Source organism: Acanthopagrus latus, chromosome 11 (genome assembly GCF_904848185.1).
Source record: "Acanthopagrus latus isolate v.2019 chromosome 11, fAcaLat1.1, whole genome shotgun sequence".
Lineage (NCBI taxonomy): Eukaryota > Metazoa > Chordata > Actinopteri > Spariformes > Sparidae > Acanthopagrus > Acanthopagrus latus.
This window is the reverse complement of record NC_051049.1, coordinates 26,035,336-26,057,210: the sequence shown is the minus strand read 5'-3', so window position 1 is coordinate 26,057,210 and position 21,875 is coordinate 26,035,336. Positions and strand designations below refer to the sequence as shown.

The 21,875-nt window shown below is 39.3% G+C and overlaps 1 protein-coding gene across 3 annotated transcripts in view; it reads right to left on the bottom strand.

The window, feature by feature from the left end:
• The window catches only part of bcar3 (BCAR3 adaptor protein, NSP family member), a 78,068-nt gene that overhangs the window by 42,551 nt on the left and 13,642 nt on the right, over positions 1–21,875 (bottom strand). For 2 of the 3 annotated variants that reach the window (XM_037115234.1, XM_037115235.1), the window contains one exon: positions 19,021–19,135. In XM_037115234.1, the coding sequence (XP_036971129.1) occupies positions 19,021–19,135 (115 nt within the window). Of the gene's footprint in view, positions 1–7,334; positions 7,486–19,020; positions 19,136–21,875 lie in introns of those variants that run through there. The other variant, XM_037115236.1, reaches the window with a different exon arrangement.

Here is a 21,875-nt window from a genome sequence, read left to right as displayed (position 1 = left end):
CTGAAACAGCTGGCCATTGCAAATATAGCAGTGTTTGTAAGACTAATAATTTGAACAATGATATTAGTAAATTAGGCAGTACCAAAAGGAACAAAATGCCTGTCAACAGTTCTAAAATTGCCCTTTTTTCAAGGACAATTTTAGAACTGTTAACATACTGGAATCACTTTACCTTCAAAGAAACATATCTTTTCACATCACAGATAAGCCGCAAACTCTTTGCTGTGAAAAAAATCTGATAATTTTAACTTTACCTGGGTAAATAAACAATTAATAAGGAAATAAAGAAATTAATATAAATAGTTGGCACATTACTGTGATTCTTTAGTTTACATTCCGTAGTATTCTCAAACATCCAAATGAACAAGTTCAGTAACAGAACTCTGGTCAGAGGTGGTGTTAAACTACAAAAACACAGTCAACATGTAATGTCTAGCAAAAGATCACAGTCTGAGTACAGAAACAAAGAACATTATAACTAATCAGGCCTCCTACCTCAGTATTTAGTACACTGCTTTTTTACTGATAAAAATATGAAGGAGAAATAAATATTTGACAAGCGATCAATGGGCCTCGGAGCTTAGTGAATACAGGAAACCTGGAATCGAATATTAAAAGGGAACCTAACCCAACTACAGCAGGGGGTCACTCAGCCCCCAGCTTGTGATGATGAATGTCAATAAAAATGCAAATATAGGTTTGGGGAGAGGAACAGCTGGCCAGTTTAAGACTTTTCAGCATGACAAGTAAAGTTTATACACACACTCACTAACACACACACAGCCACACTGTAAAAGTCCTGTTAAGGCATGCTGGGTCAGTGTGTGGATTCCTCTGAGGGGCCGAACGACTACAGGAGGAGGACCTATTATAAGACCCTCCGGGAGGGTCAGCTGTGTGTTTGTGTGTGTGTATTTGCGTGTGTGTGTGGCCCTGACCATCTGCCAGACACACACCCTCCCCTGCAGAGGAGAAAGGACCAACTCTCACTGAGTGAAAAGACAGACACACAGCACTTATGCACATGAATACTTTGTCCATTAATCTTAATAAATAAATTATTCATGCAAAGAGCAGAAGGAAGTCATGGACGAAAAGGTGTGAAAAACCTCACTCACACTCCTTCTGTCTCTTTCTCCTCTTACCTCTCCTCCTCTTCCTCATCCTGCGAAACTCTTTATTTCACTTTTTTGCCTTATTCAAATCACTTGTCTCTGCTTTTGACTCAATCCCTACTCATCCATCTTTTCTGTTCTCTTTAAATTGTGAGCCCCCCTCCATAGAGACATCCCCTCCCTCCTTCTGTCTGTCGATCATGATGTCAGCTCTTCTTTTGCCTCCTCAGTTCGTCACCTTCTTTCTGTTCTTTGTCCTTCCACCTCTCGTAATAATAGACTTTTCCCATTTTCCCCTCCTCCTACCTCATCCTCTCCTCCCTACAGCTGTTCAGCCACCGGCTACATCAGCCTGCATTACAAACACAAAAACATACCATCACCAGGAATAAAAAGGGAAGCTGGTTTCAAAAGCTTAACCACTATTTAGTTTAGGTTAGTTTCTACTGTGAGCTACTTGGTAACCTGGCTAGAGGCATGACTATTGTTGCTATGTTTATATGTAGTTTGATATTTAGAATGGCTGTTAAACTGTCAACTGGAACTATGTTCGAGACGTACCAATATAGATTTGCAAAGTGAACAGGGTTATTTTGGTGTCAAGTGTTACAGAAACAAAAGTCACGCTTCATTTTCTGCATAGATAACATTAGATGTCTCAGAGTTGGCATACGGGGTCTGGATTACAGATGTTCTCTGATACTCCCTAAAATGTTGAAATTGCATAGTTGCACAGATCTGATACCACAAAATGTATTAATTGGGAACAGAAGCCTCCTACTTCTCAGCAGCACACCAGTATGCATACTGGTATAGGATCGGCATTTGGTATTGGGGTAAGAAAATTGTGTCAGTACATCTCTAATCCAGATGAGCATTAAAAAACAGCTCACAGATTTTCAACTGGAAGTGCTCAGGGAGGCAGCACAAAAAAATGGAGCGCTCCTGAAAAAAACAAAACAAACAAACAAACAAACAAAAAAAACTCTGAGTACAGCACTTTCTCTATAGAGAGCAGCATGAACAGAAGATGTGGTTGCTGCTTCTCGGAGCTGTTAACATTTGTCATGTTGATCAAAGTCATATGTGATTTTCAAGCTATTCCTTTAAATCAACCTTTGTAGCTACATTAATCTCACTGACAATTGTTGTCAGCAACGTTCTACCTCTGGCACATGAAATGAAAATCTGCTATCCTGCTCACAAAGCCCTGAAAGTAGGGACATACTCCAAAAAGCAGTGGTTTCCCCTACTTCGCAACTCTAACATTTAAATAGATATCCGCTATCCAATCAGAAGTGTTTGCCTTGACCATGGTATAAAAGACAAAATATTCTGAACTGTGGTCTGCTTTGTTACCAACATTAGTGAGGCCTTGGGTTAGGAACACTAGTGAAGCCTTGGGTTAGGAACACCATCACACACTCACACAGATTAACAGGAAGAGGAAATGGTAGTATAAACATTTAGACGACAGGCAGCTCATTATTAAGGGTTAGTAGCAATGAAACAAACATCTCTCTCACTTCCCCTCCTCCTTTTCACTAGATCTCTATTTTTTTCTATAATTCTATCTCACAGGGTTGAAGAACATAACTTTCCAAATAAATCTAGTTTAATTTAATGTAATCCCCCCTCTCCCTTCTTTTTAGCTAATCATACACATCAGTCAGGAGTCTGAAAGCTTTGTCTTTAATCCACTGAAGTAGTGGTTTAAGAAACTGGGCGTCTGAGGACCACCACTGGTTCTTCAGGTAGTTCAACAAGTCCTAGTTAATTCACTAATACCATAGCTCACTGTGCGTGTGCGGGAATTCAGATTTGACCAAGGGAATTTTAAAAGTCATCTGATTTATGCAATAAAACAGGAGCACTCTACACAATAATATGATTTAAAAATTAAATGGAGTTTAAAAAGCAACTGTCACATGCTGCACTACTGGTCTCTCATTACACATGCACACAATAGGGAGGTTAACACAAACATCAACATGCTTGGGAATGAGGGGTTTCCTCTAGCAGGCTCCAAGTGTCTTCCTGCTATGGCATGCACACACACACACAAACACACACTCACACACACACACACACACACACACACACACACACACACACACACACACACACACACACACACACACAGTGCATTAGTAAAACCACCCCTGGCCAGAAGTGAACAATAGGAACAACTGTCACATGACCGCTGTTTAGAGCCAGTCTTTGTTAGAGAAAGAGAGAGAGGTGTCCTACTGCGCTCTTCAGTGCGTGGGCCTGCAAGTGTGTGTGTGTGTGTGTGTGTGTGTGTGTGTGTGTGTGTGTGTGTGTGTGTGTGAGAGACATATTAATGAGGCTGTTATTAAATCCCACAGCAGTAGCTGCCATTTAATACTTCTGAATCTCTCACACACACCACCTACCCTCAGTGCGTCTGCTCATTTTATATGTCTACTGTGAAAATGTAGAGATGGACAGACTGGGAAAATATGTGTTGACCGTGTACAGTCACCGAGCACCAAACTGTGAGCCAGTCAGTCACAGGGAGACGATGTCAGCTGAGAGAGCCAGTGGCGGAAGATTTAGCACCTTAAGCAAAATCAACAATACTACAATGTAAAAGTCATCCAAAATAAGTAAAATATGTACATAAGTCAGCAAAAACCTAAATATCATCAATCAACAACTTTATTATTTGAAATGATGTTCCAACTAAATTAAAGACAGCAAAGAACTCAGAGTTGTCCTTGTGGTCAAATGGGCTGGTTGATAACAACGTTCACAACAAGATTCAAAAATATTAAAACACTGCAACAATTACAACAAGATTTCGTGACATTAAGTCTTTGCGTTTATACGCGATCTGTGCATGATTGGGTTGGTATTAGCCATGATTTCACTTAAAATTTAAAATCAGTGAAGCTGCAGCAATCGCTTATATAACTTACTACTGAGTTCCAAAACTGTGTCGCTCTGATAGAGAGGGCTGAACTACCAAACCCATTGTATTAGTGCTGTATTTCACAGATAACTCCATCAGTCGTCCTTGTTGTCCACCTATTCTATCCAACCACAGTGTTATCAACTCTTTGACCACATTATAAACTGAATTACCATCAGCAAGAGTCACAGATTAGGAGGTTTTACCTTTGCATGATGTTACAGCAATGCTAACTTGATGGTTGAAGTAATAAAAGTTCATGCTAGCCTGGCATATGATGACAGTGATACTGCAGCTATATTCACAAGTGTGTCAGTGTTGACGTTTAACAACAATGCATGATACAGATGAATATAAATACAATACTTTAGAAGACAAGGGTTGCCTTCCAGAAAATGTGCCTATTTCCCTATATTTGCCAAGACTTAGATGTGTAGATCACATCACTTTTTTGTGTGTATGCTAAATATGCAGCTAATATCAGCACTTGTTGACAATAAGACTCAAGGAAGTCACTGGTGAAGTAATAGTTCTAGCACATAACTCCTGGTGAAATCAGAGTTTGTCCTGTTGGAATTTGGTTCTTGTATGAGTTACACATCCCAGATATTCCCAGCCAATTAGTATTATTTCACCTTTAAACAGTGGCAGACTAGCTATTTCCCCACAGTTCCAGTCTTTATGCTTCACAAAGCTTAGCTACCCATGCCCTTGCTCTAGCTTCCTTTTCAGCATACAGACAGTCCAGACATCAGAATGCTATCTTTCTTCTAACCTTGATGAAAATCCAGTGACACAATGACCACACTTACTAAACAGTTGAGCCAGTCCTTTATCAAAAACAAGTTGCAGATTCCAACTTTAAGTGTTCAAAATTACCATACTAGTAATGCCTTCTTTCAGAATGCTTAATTATTGATGTTTGTCACTGCATGTTGCAGCGGGTCTAACTGGTACCACAAAAGTCTACTAAATACTAAATACTTGAGTTGAAACTTATCTGCATGTGCTTATCAAACCCTGTGTATATATAACATGTCTGTCTCCAAGTTAACTGACAGCTACGTGGGCATCAGCAAAAGGAAACAGAGTGAAAAGTAGAATATTTCCTTCAAAAAATATACAACAGTTTAAAGTTGCACAAAGTGGTACTGCTCAAGTGAACTACCAGTGTCCCAAAATTATAGTGAAGTAAAGGTCTTGAAAATTAATATTTACATTTTTACATTCAGCCTCTGCTCTGAGTCAGTTAGGCTTTGTGAGGACCACCAGTCACATAGTGTTGACGGCTGGATGGAATACCAACCAACTCATCCCACTGGGGCAAGTAACACAACACCACGCACACAACAGCACCACTGCAAGTACACAAAGTTAAAGCTGAGCTCTATGAGTCTGACACAGACACATTTCAGCATGAATTAAAGGCCCAATCTAATTTGCTCAGTTTAACACAGCTTCAGAGTTCAGACACGCCACTGACTAATGTCTGAAACAACCTGCTGCATGTATGTGTTTAGCTGCACAACAAACAGAACATCAACACTATGCACACACAGATGCACACACATGTCTGTCTCTGTCATCATCTCATGGGTGGCTCGCTGTTTAAAGACGTGTTGTCATGACCGAAAGGTCAGAGTTTCAATATGAGCAGCAGTCACTCAACCTGTTAAAGTGTTTCTGAGCAAGAAGAACCTCAGAGCCTTTATAGCCATATGCTCCAATAAATATTGATGACTCCAGCAATATCAAAACCTATAAATTATCAAGTTAGTGTAGTTTGACTGCTCACATTTAATCAACTTGTTACACTGCTCAAGCAATACTGTCTCCGTTAAGCAGACAATTAAGAAGCTGAGTCAGTAATTGTATGTGTGCAGAAACATAAACTCACACACACAGTTATGAGCTTATCCTAAACCTTAAACAAGAAATCTCAAACAGTGGCAGAATTTAACTAAATGCACTTACTCAAGTGCTGTACATCAGAACAAATTTAAGGTACTTGTACTTTACTTGCGTAATTTCATTTTGGTAATACATCTTCTCCACTACATCTAAGGGTCAAATATTATATTTTTCTGGTAGTTTTAGCTACTAATTACAAATTACTTTTGTACACCCCACCTGTCCAGTCAAACCATCTAACTCCACATTTGGTGACTGTGTTTCTGAAAAACTGTTGAAAATTCTCTTATTTCTGAAGCTAAATGAAGTATTTAAAACTTTCCTTCAAGTAGCTGGAACACTGTATAGCCACAAAGCTGATAACAGGTGAAAAGTCTTTTTCAAGAATACACAGGACAGCAACACTGAACATATGACGATCTTACAGTATAGAGTAAAATACCCAACAGTATAAGAAGAAATGAAAATGAGCTCAACTATTAACATGTACAGCAGTAAAATCCAACATACACATTAATAGAGCAGTGGAATTCCAAATCCAGAAACATAACAGCTAACCTTAAAACGCTAACAGAGACATTATTGAGTATTTTTTACTTTTGATTCTTTGAGTACATTTTGCTGGTAATGCTCACATATTCTGTACTTTACATGCAGGTCAGTCTCTTAACACTGTGGTGTTGATACTTTAACATAAGTAAAGGATTTGAATATTTCTTCCATAACCGCTCAAAAGAAGTCAAAACCTTGCTAAAAGATCTTGATCTTATCTGTCATATTTCATGTAATCGTTTCCTGCTGGGCTTTCTCCACAGTTAGCACCACCAATCACAGCAACCACAGTTACACCCAGTGCCTTGGGAGGGCAACTTATTGCTCAAAAAGTCCCCGAGCAAATCTAACTCACTGCGAGCCGTAAACAATTCAACCAAAGGGGATGGAGAGACGGACTGCTGAGAGATGAAGAGGAGGCATGGGAGTGGAGGGAGATACACCGGAGCCATAGTCTGTTTTTTAACTTCTAATCCACCTATTTATCTGCATCACATCTATGATCCATTAGTCCTGAATTGCCTTTCTCCTCATTGTTATTGGTTTTTTTATAGTTATTTGCCTCTGCTGCTGCTGTTCTGTTTGAACATGAAAAGTGCCTCTGAATACCTTATAAAGCAATACAAAAATAAAATGCATCATTGTTATTATCAGTTTAGATGATTTCAAGCCTTAAAAATGAAGATGAATGAAAGAGCATCCACAGGAGAAGATGACCATCAAGATTACTGGCTCACTTCTATCAGCCCTGCTATCAGACATTCCAACACACCTACTGTATATGTATACACATGCATATACACAAATATTCTCTTTCCTACCTGTCAGTGAGACCTCTTCCCCTCTTTGTGATTGTTTGCTCTGTGTTATCTTCTACTTTTATATATCTTTTATCAAAATTACTTCATTGCACAGTTCGTTTGAATGACTGCTGACTAGCTGACCGGCTGGAAGACGATACACTCACGCTCCTTCAGACAGGCAACAACAAGTAGCGCTGCACAATCACAAGCCCTGCCCTCCGCTTTCTCTCTAAGGGGAGTGATTTGTGAGCACCCAGCCCCTCCTCCTGCTCTACTGTGTTTGGGAGGAGTTTTCTTTCTTTCTTTTTTAAGCCGAGTTGTCTCTTGTACCCCACCTCCCTACCCAACTCCTGCCCCCCAGCACCGAACAAAACTCTCCCTGCTCTCGTCTCCTCTCCTCCACTTCCACCTCCCCCACCTCCTCCTCCTCTCCTCTGTGTTCCCTGCACAGCCTCATATTTCATGCTCCAAGTCTTTTTGTTTGGGACCTCTTACACCAACACCACCAACTAGTCTGGTATTTGGAGAAGATTTAGATGTGACCTAATGTTGCTATTTGCAGAGTTGGAATGAAACAAACAAAAAAGCCTGATCTCAGCATGAATGGGACATATTTGAGAGACTTAAGGTGCACTTGTTAAGTTTAAATACTTGACTCAGTGTTGAAGGAAACGTAAATCAGCTCAGCACCAGAGTATCACATCTTTTTGCAGTGTTTTAACAAATATGGAAGGAATGTTCTAAAAAGAGTTAGATTTCATCTGGTGAAGCAGATGAAACAAGTAGAAGAGCTCATCTTGTGTCATTACATCAGGTATGAGGTCATGTTGAGCGTGTTTGTGTGTGTGCTGGCTGGCCTTCGGGACACTCTCTCCTGTCTTTGTCCTCCTGTTCCTTTGTATTGTCTAGATTTGATAACACCCAGACACGTGCACGTGTGTGCATGTGTGTGTGTTTCCTTTTAGACAATACAAGGAGCCCATCCTGCCACTATGAAAGCTGAGATGATCAGATGGCCCATATTGGACTCAAACACACACATACACACACAGACTCTGCCACGTACATGTAGGTCTTTTGATCTTGAGCTATTCACACCATATTTGTTAGGATTGAGAAGCCACTGAAGAGTATGCGGGTCAAAATGTCCTCATGGTGGTAAAGGAATCATAATGTTTGTTTATTAACTTCTGTGTAGAAAACCCTTGCATCACGCATTGTATCAACATTTTCCCTTAAGTGACACTGGAGACCTAATTTCCTGTTGGGCCACAGACTAAGCAAAATGACAGCTTGAGTTTACCTCTAACCAGCGGGGTTGGACTGAGATGCGCTGTTGGGTAGATAACGTCTGTGAGAGGTTGGACCGCCATGTTTTATTATTTGTCTTTAAATGTTACAGTTACGGCCAACAGAATTTAACGAGTTTGCTGATTTCCCATATCTTCACAATGCAAATCACTGAAATCAGCAGCCAGTTTTCTACACAGAGGTAACAGTTGTTCTAACTGCCACATTGTAGTGATTTGATCTGTAGTTATCAGTGTTGGGTTTAAAACATTAATGTAATCATATTACATTTGTCGCTTATGCAGTTATGTAACTATTACTGCTCTTAAATTCAGCAATCCTATCACATATGTAGTTATTTGCATTACCCAAGTTATAAATCCCTAAATTATCTGCATACGTATGGTTTAACTTGATATTCTTAACTGACAATCGTGTCAGTGCACCTCAAGCAATGCAATGTAACGCAAAAGTTATTGAAAGATATGCAGATATTATACATTTTAAGAAGTACTCCACAATAGAGTAGCTAACACAATAACAATTATAATGTATATAATAATGTTTTACTATCACAGATCACAGCAATGAATTTATGTTGGTTAGTAAAATGGCATCATAATCTTGAGCTCTACTTTTTGGAGTAGAGCATTTGAGATGGGAAAATTTGAGCATTTTTTTCCTTTTTATCACATACAGTCCAGAAGACGTCCCAGACATACACCAGAACTATACTTGACGCCAGTAAAGGTGAAGAGACAGCAGACAGTTGAATAAATTATTTTTGTTGCTGAGTAAATCTTGGTACCATTTCACAAAAGCATGAGAAAATTCTTGGTATCTTTGTGTGTGAGAGGGTGGTATTTCCAGGAAGGTGCATAGTGAGTCAGGAGTGTAATCTATAATCATCTCCTGAATCACCCAAACGGTCCCGGAAAATAGGGGTAGGAGAGAGGCACTGTTTCAGGAGGGGCAGAGCAGGGGGTGTCGTTTCAGAAAGAATTCTGATTGATTGACCTATCCTAAGTTTCCTCTTACAGAAGCAGTTTCACAACACATGGCAGTATCCTATCCAATGTCAGACCTTGCATCTTTACTTAAGGAATTCTAACTAGAATTCTAAACTTAAAGTACTTCATGTACAGCAAGATAACTAAGATATAACTTAGTAACCTCTATCTACAGACGGAAAGTTCAGGGAATTACCCATCCAACTAGCCTGAACACCTCCAGACTCTGATTTTTCTTGCCCTTTCTACTAATGCACTAGACGGGCGCTTCACGAAGTGATGCTAGAGGGGCAACTAAAGCATCAAACTTAGAACTGACCAGGCTGCTGTACTTGACATGGTCCAGGAAAATCAAAGTATTGTTTTGACATTATTGTTAATATTAATGTTTCCCACATATTCATGCTATTTCTGGCAGTTATTATGAATTTAGGACAGTGCCTGAGCCATCCTAACTCAGGTTTCCTAACTTAGAATTATTTAGTTCCTTTTTTCAGTACATTCCTATCGTAAGATAGGAATTAGGAAACAAGGTTCTATCACAGCAAAAATTTTACATGTCATTGTAAACTGAAGAAAAGATTTCAGATTTTGGATGTTTGTTCACCGAATAACAAACCTTTCATGAAAGCACACACAGAGGCACATCCTCAAACTCACTTTTAAATGATCTGATCCAAGTGGTGTTAACACCATAGAATGTCGTTCTGTTTAGACAAGACACATTGTTCTCACACAGAGCTAATCATATGTTCTGGTAATGCACATTATCTGATGTAGTTTCGGCTGGAGAAAGACTGCTTTGTCCGCTGTCCTAGTGTTCTTTTGTTGTGGTGATAATACATTATGGAGTATCCTAACATACAAAAATAATTTAGAAAAGGCAGAGAAGAATGCCCTGATTTTATGTACGATAGCAGTTCCTTCACTGAGCATTTAACACATTGTTTTTACAAGAGTCAGTCTGTGTACATAATTGTGCAGCCCAGGAAGCCTAAGATATCAAGTCCTAATCTAAAACCTGAGACAATCTGAATATCAAAACATTTACTTAACCACAATTATAAAATGAGTTTAGAGAATTCCACACCACCATTATAGCCATTTCGGGCACTTCCTGAAAATGTGAGTCTTCAGGCCAATCCCTGCTGGAGCACACGGGTGCACAGGCAGCAAAGTGTGTTGGCACAATGCCTCACTGAGTCACTCATTTCTGAGCAGTGACCACCAGTACACCCCAGGGCACAAGAGTTTCTCAAACCATTAAATAAATGGGTTTGGCCTCCCCACCTACAGGAGACGACACCTGCACATAACTACTTTTGAGTATAACTGGTTTATTACAGTTAGGAGTGGCAAACATTCTGAGCTTTTTTCCTTCATCTTGGTTCCTTTGCATGTAGAGAACTCTGAGTATTTCTGTAGCACTGCAGTGGGAAGATGTGAACAGTGCTAGGCACATTCTCTTCCCGATTTCAACCTTTACTCCTCCTTTATCCCTATTCTCTCCCCCTCATTCCATCATCTTCTCATCTCCCTCTTTCCTCCCATCTCTGTTCTGTTCCTTCACTCCTCTTTCCTCTTATGGATCAGTATCTATACAGGCTCCTGTGTGTGTGTTTTTCTGATCAGAGAAGCGTTAACAGTTCAGTGTTTACAGGCACTCCTCATTCCTCTGGTTGCAGCCTCAGGGTCTTGGTCCAAATCTGTTTGTTCACATAGAATGAAATCTAGTAATTTTGTTGACTCATGTGATCGTGGTTTCTGTGGAACATCAATGTCACCAGTTGATCTAAAGGCTTCTTGTCAGTTATTTTAATCAATGTCACAATAATGCAGAATTTGACAGGAACATCACTGATGATTCATAGCAGTTTCTATAAAATTAATCTCTAAATGTTGCAACATGCAGCTGCCTAAAGCGATTATAAAGAAGTAATATAAAATCCAGGTTGGTTCTCCTGTCATGATCCATAAGGAGGCATACAATACTACTTGCCAATAATCCTATTTCTTTCTTTCTTTCTTTCTTTCTTTCTTTCTTTCTTTCTTTCTTTCTTTCTTTCTTTCTTTCTTTCTTTATTTATGATATGTTATTTTCTACCAAATGTATCTGTGAATACAATTTTCGTTCTTGTCCTCACCATAAAAGTAAAAGCGGTGGTCATTTCTTCAAAAGCCTAAAACATTTGTTTAGATTTATCTGACAAGACCTCCACTGGCAGTAAAAATGGTGACTGTTGTCTCTCAGAAGCAATGGCCAAAGTAACCTGGTGTTGTTATTGTGACACAAAGCCTATTTGGAAGGTGGTTTGAGATATAAAAGACATGGTGTTGGCGAGGAAGACGGTTGCTTGCCTCATACTTCCTGCCTACAGTCAGTGTTGTTTTCTTTAAAGCATGACTGTAATTATTCCTTTATCTGAACTGAGTTGTTTTTGTGCACTACAGCGACAAATTCCCAGAAAGGTTTATTGTTCAACTAGAAATATGGTGCCTCCATTACCTATCTATGTTTTGTATGAATATCAGCCAAAGCAGATCAAAATGTTAATAATTTTTTAAAGGATCAAAAGCATTTTGGACAACAGTGACAATATTTTCTTAATGTTCACTCCAGATAATCAGATGTGTCATTTTAGATGGCGACGATCTCTTTGGAATTTATCATTTAGATTTAAATGATTTGTTTATTTATATGGCACTTTTCATACAGAAAAAGTACCTCAAAGTGCCTCACAGAAATAAACAAACAACAGCAGAAAAAGAAACAGCAAAATAAAGTCAAGAGAAGAAATCAAAAAGAACCCAACCCTCCCACCCCCTCAGACATGCACAGAGACATACACACTCATACACACACTCACACATATGCACGCAGACACACACACACTCATACACACCCAGACACACACACACTCATACACACCCATACAGTAGCTGTCAATAAAGAGACACGGCCGGGCAGCGAGGCCTGTTGCGTGGAGGAAGCTACCTTTGGGGAGCCAACAACACCGGGAGAGATCCCGGTCCAAGGCCGCAGGGAGCACCGCCACAGGGAGCACCTCAACCAGGCAGACAGGAGGCCCCACACCAAGGTGCAGAGCCCTCTGGTCACCCGGGCCGGAGCCGTCCATGGGACAGCACCCCCCGCAGCCATACCAGAGACCACCCCCAGCCTGGCAGGCCCCCATGAGGAAACACTGGAGATTAAAAACTGACAGACTAAAACAGTAAAATAAGGCAAAAAGCGTAGAAGCTAAAAACACGAGGGACTAAAACATAAAAGTATGAAGGCTAAAAACACGAGGGACTAAAAAATAAAAGCATAAAGACTAAAACGTGAGAAATTAAAACAGTAAAAAAGGATAAAAAAAAATAAAATAAATAAATACAAGTGCTCTGATTAGCACGGCATAAAAGGAATTAAAAAGAATTTAAATTTCAATTAAAAGCCTGGTTAAAAAGATGGGTCTTGAGCCGCCTGAAAGCCGTCTCCCCGTGCTTTTTTGAACTAACCTGTGGTGGTTAAAAGGCCGGTGCCGGAGGACCTCAGGGTCGGCGGGGGCGGATAGACTAAAAGCAGGTCAGATAAATAAGAAGGCCCAAGACCGTTAAGACATTTAAAAACTAGTAAAAGAACCTTAAAATCAATCCTGAAACGCACGGGGAGCCAATGAAGTGACTTTAAAACCGGTGTAATGTGCTCCCGCCCTCTGGTCCTCGTCAGCACTCGTGCAGCTGAGTTTTGTAATAATTTTAGATTCGAAATGCTCTTTTTGGGAAGGCCAGAGAGCAGAGCATTACAATAGTCTAAACGACAAGAGATAAAAGCATGCATCAGCACCTCCGTGCTGGCCTGAGAGAGAAACGGGCGGACTCTAGCTATATTCTTAAGATGGTAAAAACCTGTCTTTGTTATATTTTTGATGTGTGGAATAAAACTGAGCTCAGACTCAAAAATCACACCCAGATTTTTTACAGATTGTGATGGTTTAAAATCCTTTAACTCTGGTAAAAGTTTCTCTTTCTGGCCTTCAGGACCAATGAGTAAATCCTCTGTTTTGTCCTGGTTGAGCTGTAGGAAATTTGCTGCCATCCATGTCTTGATATCTAAAATGAAGTTAAAAAATTAAAAAGAGCTGGACCTAAAATTGACCCTTGGGGAACCCCACACTTTATTTTGTGGGTTTCTGAGGAACATGTATCCATACTTACAAAGAAGTGTCGATCTGTGAGGTAAGAAATTAACCAGTTAAGAACAGTACCAGAGAGGCCGACCAGGTTCTTCAGTCTATTTAATAAAATGTGATGGTCTACTGTATCGAAGGCGGCTGTTAGATCCAGCAGTACCAAGACTGTGAGTTTATGGTTATCTAAGTTGCACCTGATGTCGTTTAAAATCTTTAAAAGGGCTGTCTCTGTACTGTGGTTCGTCCTAAAGCCTGACTGATACTTCTCTAAAATGTTGTTTGCGATTAAAAATCATTTGCTTGATTGAAAACAAGTTTTTCCAAAATTTTACTTAAAAACGGCAAGTTGGATACAGGCCGATAATTATTAAAGGTGTTGAGATCTAGGTTATGTGTAAACTGTAGGTGTACCGAACAAACTCTCAAATGAATGTAGCTGACTGACAGCAGTGATGTGTTTTCATGCAGTAAGATACAAGAAAATTCCAGGAACTGGATCTTCCCTGTTTTGACATACAGAGATAAGAGTTGACTGCACAGCTGGTGTTACTGACACACTCAGCCAGACATAGGAACATGTTTACAGTACACTTAGCATTAACTTCAGGTCATGGTGATTAGTCTCACCTTCACAAGAGAGATGATCCTGGTTCAGCCTGTACTTCTGAGTACAATGCAACATTAAATTATCTAACATGTAAAGGTTGTGAAAATCTCTGCGTAATGCATAATCATGTTTGATGTTTTTATGGATATTGTCAATGTGACATGAATGGTGATCCATCTGAACGGAGCTGCTACAGGGCGTTTTGAGTTATTGATCACAATGAGGTAAAAAAGTTGACACAGCACAAAATGGTATTGGTACTGGTATCTAATAAAAACAGCTCCCTCCTCTGAGTTTTAAGTTGCAGTGCATTTTGTACTTTGATTAATGTTCGCCCAACATCTCTTTGTCACAAAATATAGTTCAGTTTAAAAAAACTCTCAGATAACAAGATCCAAGAACTTGAAAAATACACTGAAATCTGAACTGGATCAAAGCGTGTTGGGGCGAATAAAGTGAATAAATGAATGAATCTCCACCGTCCTTCTGCAACGCCTGCTTTCATAGACACTGAAACTCTGGCTGACAGTTCAAGCCAGTTGACAGCTATGAATGTGTGTAATTGTCAGTTTGAAAGGTCTATATTTGGTCCTCAAAGTAACTCCCAGCTGACCACTGTAAGTATTCCGTCACCATAGCAACAACACTGTCGACTGTGGAAACAAACAAGCAAACAAAACTGTCCGCAGGAACACCTGTTGACTCTCTCGCTCTCATTTACACGCACATACAATGTAAAACTTGTGTCAATCCATGTTAAGCTTGGCATTGTATAACAGTATGTTGTCTGTGTGTGTTCTGGTATTCACATTACTGACTTCCTCAACTCATACAGCTCAGGAAGGGACAAAACAGATCTGAACATTGGAGAAAATAGCTGGAAGGCTAGAGTTCAGCAGGGCAAGTTGAGTGTTTGAATGAATGGATGCAGAAAGTGGTGTTTTTTATACTTTGGTGCTTAGAAAGAAACATTTTTTCAAATTTGTTTTTTCAAGCCTGGTGCTTGATTAAATCAAACTATCCTTGCCAGATGATGTATGTGTTGTTGTGCATGGCTTTGAAAGTGTGCAGCACATGACCCAAATTAGAGGTTGTAAGAAGGAAAACACAGCCTGCTCTGCTGCTTTCAAATGACTACAGCAATCTAATTTACCTAGCAGTTGTAAATGACAGTGCTAGTAGGAATCATCTATTAATATACCGGTACTTGAGTGAAATGAAACTATTATGGATTTCAACTGTGCTTATATGTGCCCCAGTGTTTCCCCTGTGGGCATCGGTAACAGAGTGAACTTGCAGCAAACAGCATCAGTAGTAATAAATGTGGTAATAGAATTAATGGTCATAAACACAAGATTATAAACCACAATACAGCTGAGGTTGCAGTCAATCTTTTAAACATAATAATTATCAACTAGGGGTGTAAAAATGAAAATTAATCAAAATGAGCTTTCAGTTTCAGTCATTAAAATCTTGGTGACTCTCCCATTGTTTTGTTTGTTTGTTTGTTTGTTTTTAACCTTATTTTGCAGTTTTTCATTAACAACTATACAGCTTAGTCAATATATTCAATTCATATCATTATTGTGATATGAGACCTTATATCATGTCTTAGATTTTGGATATCATTACATCATGATATGGCATGAGTGTTGGCCTGTCCTAGTTTTAAAGGCTGCATTACAGTAAAGTGATGTAATTTCTGAATTTACCAGACTGTTCTACTTATTCTAAAGCTTGTCTTTACTCACTTAATCACTGTATCCCCAATATTGATGACTGTTGATCAAAAATGTCATACTCTGGCCTTTATATTAGTATTGGGCCATACCGCCCTGCCTTAGATCCTTCATTTGTTTGGGAACAGAGTTTTGTTATAAAAGTCATCAGGATAAATGAATAGATGATAGATGAATTTGAAAATGTCCTTCTTTGTGAATCCAAATACGATAGTCTAACAATGGTATACCTGAATAACAAAAAAGTGTCAATACAAAATATAGACAAATCATGGATTTGGAGAATCTTGACAACCCAGGAATACACAGCCTCGGAACTACAGCAACAGCTATAACCAAACATAAACACCTGAAAATAAAATGCCACAAATATGTGAAATATGAGCGCACACGTGTGTTCTACTGATGCTTCTGATTTCACCCTCTAATTGTTCTAATTGAAGATACTTTACTTCTCTCTTGCCAACGAGGAAAGTACCTGGCGCACACACACACACACACACACACACACACACACACACACACACACACACAGATTGTTATTCCAGCCACGTAATCATATACTGTTGCCAAAAAACAGCAATATGGTAAAATGAAAATGTGCCTGGATGCACATGTGTTTCATCTTGAAGGTGCTCTCCCCAGAATGCTCTTATCTGGGTCAAATGTTGAGTTAGCATTTTTGGAGGCTGCTGCATGTGTCTTTGGTTGCTGTGTGCATATGTGTGTGTGTGTGAAGGATACCATTAGCTGAACAAATCTGGCCTTTGTGGTAATTATAGGGGTGGCAGGCTGCCAGGCAGACAGATAATACCACAGTAGTTGGTGGCTGAGTGATTTCAACTAGAGGCTGTTTCACCTCAGCAACCGTCCTCAACCTGCACATCGGGGCTCCGTGAGTGCTAACACTGTGATCTCAGGAATGTGAAGACTTGTGCATTTAGAATGTCTATGACATTCTCATCTCCTCTTTTGTACATTTTGTATATGTCCATGGTCATGTCATGTCATGATCATCAGTCACATGTCATTTGCGGATTATTTGCGATATCTCTATCTTTTGTTTGTCCTATTCATCAAATCTAAGTTTGTTTTACTTTCGATGCTTTGTTAAATAATTTGATTCCTTTTAACATTAGCTATAAGGCTACTAAAAATAGTTTACATCATCAATAAATCTGTTGACCATTTTCACCATATTCAACTGGTAGGTTAAATGTTAGATAACATTCATTCAGTTTCAATCAGTGTTTCCCAAAGTCGAGATGACATCCTGAAATGTCTTAAGTTATAGGGGAGAAACTTGTGAATTCTCACAGTGAATTGACTGATTATCAAACTGATTAACCAAATAGCTGTAGTAGTTAGTCGATTATTTTTCTCATCTGAATCTGAGGGCTTCCCTGAAATTTGGTACATGCATTAATGTTTGTCAGAGAATTAAATTCCTGTCACCTCTCACATGCTGCTGACATGTAAGTTTTCATTTTTGTTTACTTATGTGTCTTTTTACCTTAGATAATTCAGTGAGTAAGTCCACACGTGTGTGGATGTCAGCCTGTGATGTAAATGCTATACAAAGTAGTGGATCTCTACCATATTGTGTGTGTATTGTCTATGCCATATTTTAGCTAGGTCTATGGTTAAGTGCAGCATGATCCATTTAGTAAATCTGACACTATAGTAAAGCATGGCATTTTTGCTTTATTGTGAGGGAGAAAGATGGATGCCTATGAAAGTGATACAACAGTAGCTCTCCAACAATTACTTGCAAGTTAGTTTTAACATTATCTACAACAATCACTGACAAATAGTGTTGATTTCCATTCCCAGGCTTTTTTGATTATACGTGCTGCATGTTTATGAGAAAAAAACATTTAAACAGATCAGTCTCATCTGATTTCTGAGATTTCTGATGATTTATCATTATTTACACATTTACATTTAGAGGATATGACTAGTGACAAAACTGAATTTGTACAAATCTTAACTTCTGTTACACACAGAGCTTTAGTATTCTTATATTCACTGCTGGTCTGACTTGAGGTGGTTTGTTGTTTCTTTTAACAAACTCAATTCCATATGGACAAGCAAACTAAGAGTGTGACTATAAGTAGACTCCTTCAGAAATCTTGCTTCTGAAAAAATTCTAGTTAGCCAGGGAGCTACGTCCATACTATGGATTAAAATGAGTTTGAAGCATTGTTTACATTTTAAACTGCATATTTTGCCTATGCAAACACCTCACTTCTTTACCGAGTGTATTTCGAGAAATACAGTAATATTTCTTAAAAACTTCCCAAAAGTAATTTCTTCACTTAATTTGACTCGTGCAGGACTCAGTCACCAAGACAACAGTTAGATTTCACAGTATAATGCATGGGAAACAGGGCAAACAAAGCAGTCAGTCGTGCACTCACATAGACTTGCACACACATCCATGTAAGCATACATGCACTTCTAGAAGTGATTAAACCCAGCAGGACTGCAGACCTCAGCACTCTTCTCCTTATTTACTGACAGCTTTGAAAGTGTTCATGTTTGTGCTGTGTGTGTGTGTGTGTGTGTGTGTGTGTGTGTGTGTGTGTGTGTGTGTGTGTGTGTGCGCGCATGCGTGCACATGTGTGTATGTGTCTAACACAGTATTGTCCTCCACCAGACAACCCCCTCCCCACCAGCGGACCCCCCAGGCATAAGCATGTCTTTACATGACACTAATGCTATCTGTCTTTGTCTTTCTGTCTACACAGGGAGCTAGCCAGAGAGATGCAAACTTGGAGACTGGAACATGGAGCCAGAATCAACATGCTGATGGAGCAGATAAGGAAACATAATGTTTGGTAAACTCTGTGTGTGTTAGAGTACCTCTCCTCCTCTCTCGCTCCTGGAGGAGGCGTAGAGAAGTGAGAAGGTGCAGACGGTGAAGGTGATTGTACACGCCAAGCTCCAAGAGGTCATACTCTGAGAGGTGAAGCAGGTCCTGGAAAACATTAAAACACAAACATGAACTTATTCTGTGTGAAGGGGTGGTATTCTGTTGATAATGTAAACTTCTCTGATAAATAGCCAGACAACCACTTCACCACAACCCCAAATACTAAGATTACAAGATGTACCTGTGAAATTAATGATACTGTGAAAAGAATTATTACATTTTTTCAACAAAAGACATCTGTCAAATTAATAACTGTAATATGACGCTGTGAGACTCATTATTCATGTCATTATTCCTCAGCAGTCCAACATCAAAAATATGTTTTATTTGCAGTGTTACACTGAGACTGTTTCATAACAAGTTAAAAGCTCCATCTTGTTAGTTTAATATAGATTTAAAACTTAAAAAGTTAGGTGTATTGATTCAGTAAAAGAAACTATGTTGTGGGGTCTTTATAGCTGGTTTATATGTTTATATGTTTACAGTGACAGACAACCAGAATATTTGGACTGGACAGTGGTAACAATTTTCATTTTGCAACACAATGTTTGTTTCATTTGTATTTCTTTTTGTTAACTTAAGTCAACTAACTCCAGTGCATTTACATTTGTTTGAATGTTGATTATTTTACAATGTCTCTATGAAAATTAAAGAATTAAAAATAAGAATTTTTCTCTCTTTTCTTCCCTGTGATGTCCTATCCATTCTGCTTGCTTCGTCATCTCTGCCTCATTTTCTCACAATTTATGATGTTGTTTCATTCAATGCCTTATCAGTAGTGAGCTTTTTCAGACTGAGAGAGACTGAGACATAACCCATTTTTGCTTCTATTTTCACTTCAGCCAGCAACATCAAGAATAGGATGAGGTGTAGAGGTGTAGCAGTAAGTGAATCATTTCTGTGCATTCCACACACACTAAATTTATGTCACTGAGCAGAAAGGGTATAATTTTTGAGAAAAAAATGTGTGGCTCAGGTGTGAGAGGTTAAGTTCTTTACTAGAACTATATTTGAAGTGTCAGAGTATGCCACTGAAAAGACACTAGCCTGCCAGTCACAAACAAGTAGTGATGATGAACCTTTCTAGTTATAAAGACCTAAACAATTTTGAAATCACATGCATTTAAATAAGGGCACAATTCACAGATGTTCTTCACTCTAATCTCAAACCGATAGCAAATTACTGAGAAAACAAGTACAAACAACTGACTTTGATCTAGATTTTCTCACAGGGAAGATCTTGTTGTGCTTCGTGGACGTTTGTCTAGACAGGTTGGTGGGTCCAGAGAGCAGAAGAAAAATTACTGAGACCACTGGTGACCTCCAATCTTCCAGAAGTGTGCCATCTCCTCCCCTCATCCTGCTCCTATCATTACAGCATTGTCTTAAACACACACAAAAACACACACCCTGCCTCGCTTCAACCCCCAATGTGGTATTAAAGTAAATGACCCCTGAAGTAGCACAGTGAGGGGCAGCCACAGAGTCTTTGAACCAGAGCTCAACCTTGTACAGTAATGGACGTACAGACACACACATGTAAACAAGACACACTGTGTCATCACAGGACGCTGCCGGCTCAAACCAAAGCCTTGTTGTTTTGGTTTCACAACAATACGACCATTCTCTTCAGTTCATCACAAACACGGCTCTATTTAGACTACACAAACGTACAGTGGGCAAAACCATGAATACACACAGACACATGCATGCATACACACACACACCACACACACACATCTAAGGCAAACACACAGAAAAAGTGCACAATCAAATTACAGTCACTCTTAGTCACAAACAGAGGGTTAGAATTTATACACGCATCCACAACCACACATACATACCTGCATACCAGAGTAGCCAATTGTCCACATGCACGCAAACGCACTCAGTCACCCACTCACATGCAAACAAGTGCGTACACACACACACACACTCATAAACTGTTGCAGTAAAGCAACAGTTTTAAAAATAAACTTTCAAAAACAAATCCAGACAAACACGAAAAAACTGAAAACAACAAAACACTGCACATGGAAGAACCCACAATAACACACACCCCATGACTGTGTGTGTGTGTGTGTATGCGTGTGTGTGTGTGAAGCTGTAGGTGTGTGTTTTTATGAGACATGGCTGGTGTATAACAAACTTCTAATCTATCTGAGAATCTCTCCCCCCCCTCCCTCTGTTGCTCTCGTCTCATTGTGAGTCTAACAGCAAGTTGACATGTTTTCTTTTTTCTTTCTCTTTCAGATCCTGCATAGCTGAACAACAATATGAGCTCTCATACCAGTCCTCTGGAGAGTTGATATAGCAGTTGTCAGTGTTGGTTTTGCCCGCGTGAATGTTGTTGCAATGATGAAGGCACAAGACCAAGCAGCGCCGTACAGATGGCACTGGGCAAGACCTCAGCATCAACGTTATGATATTAGAATGAATCAAATAAGCTTGTAAAGTTGGATCAGCAGTGCTAAAGAGCTTTTTTTACAATGTGTCGTTGCTTTACATGCTGACTTTGCATGACTTTCTATGTTCACAGGACACAATTCTACATGACAGAAAAAGAAAACCCTTCTCAGCAATTTCACCTGCTGTTTGAGCGAAGCCTAAATCTTTAAGTGGGGAATGCAACAGAATCTTAAGATGGTGTACATTCACTCCATTTATTTTGGTTTTGGATATGATATTGTGGTGGAAATTTCTGTCAATAAAAGAGTAAAGTCAGTTCTGTCTTTTCGGCAAGTTTAATCCAACCATCTGCAGATGGACTCACCACACAGTCAAA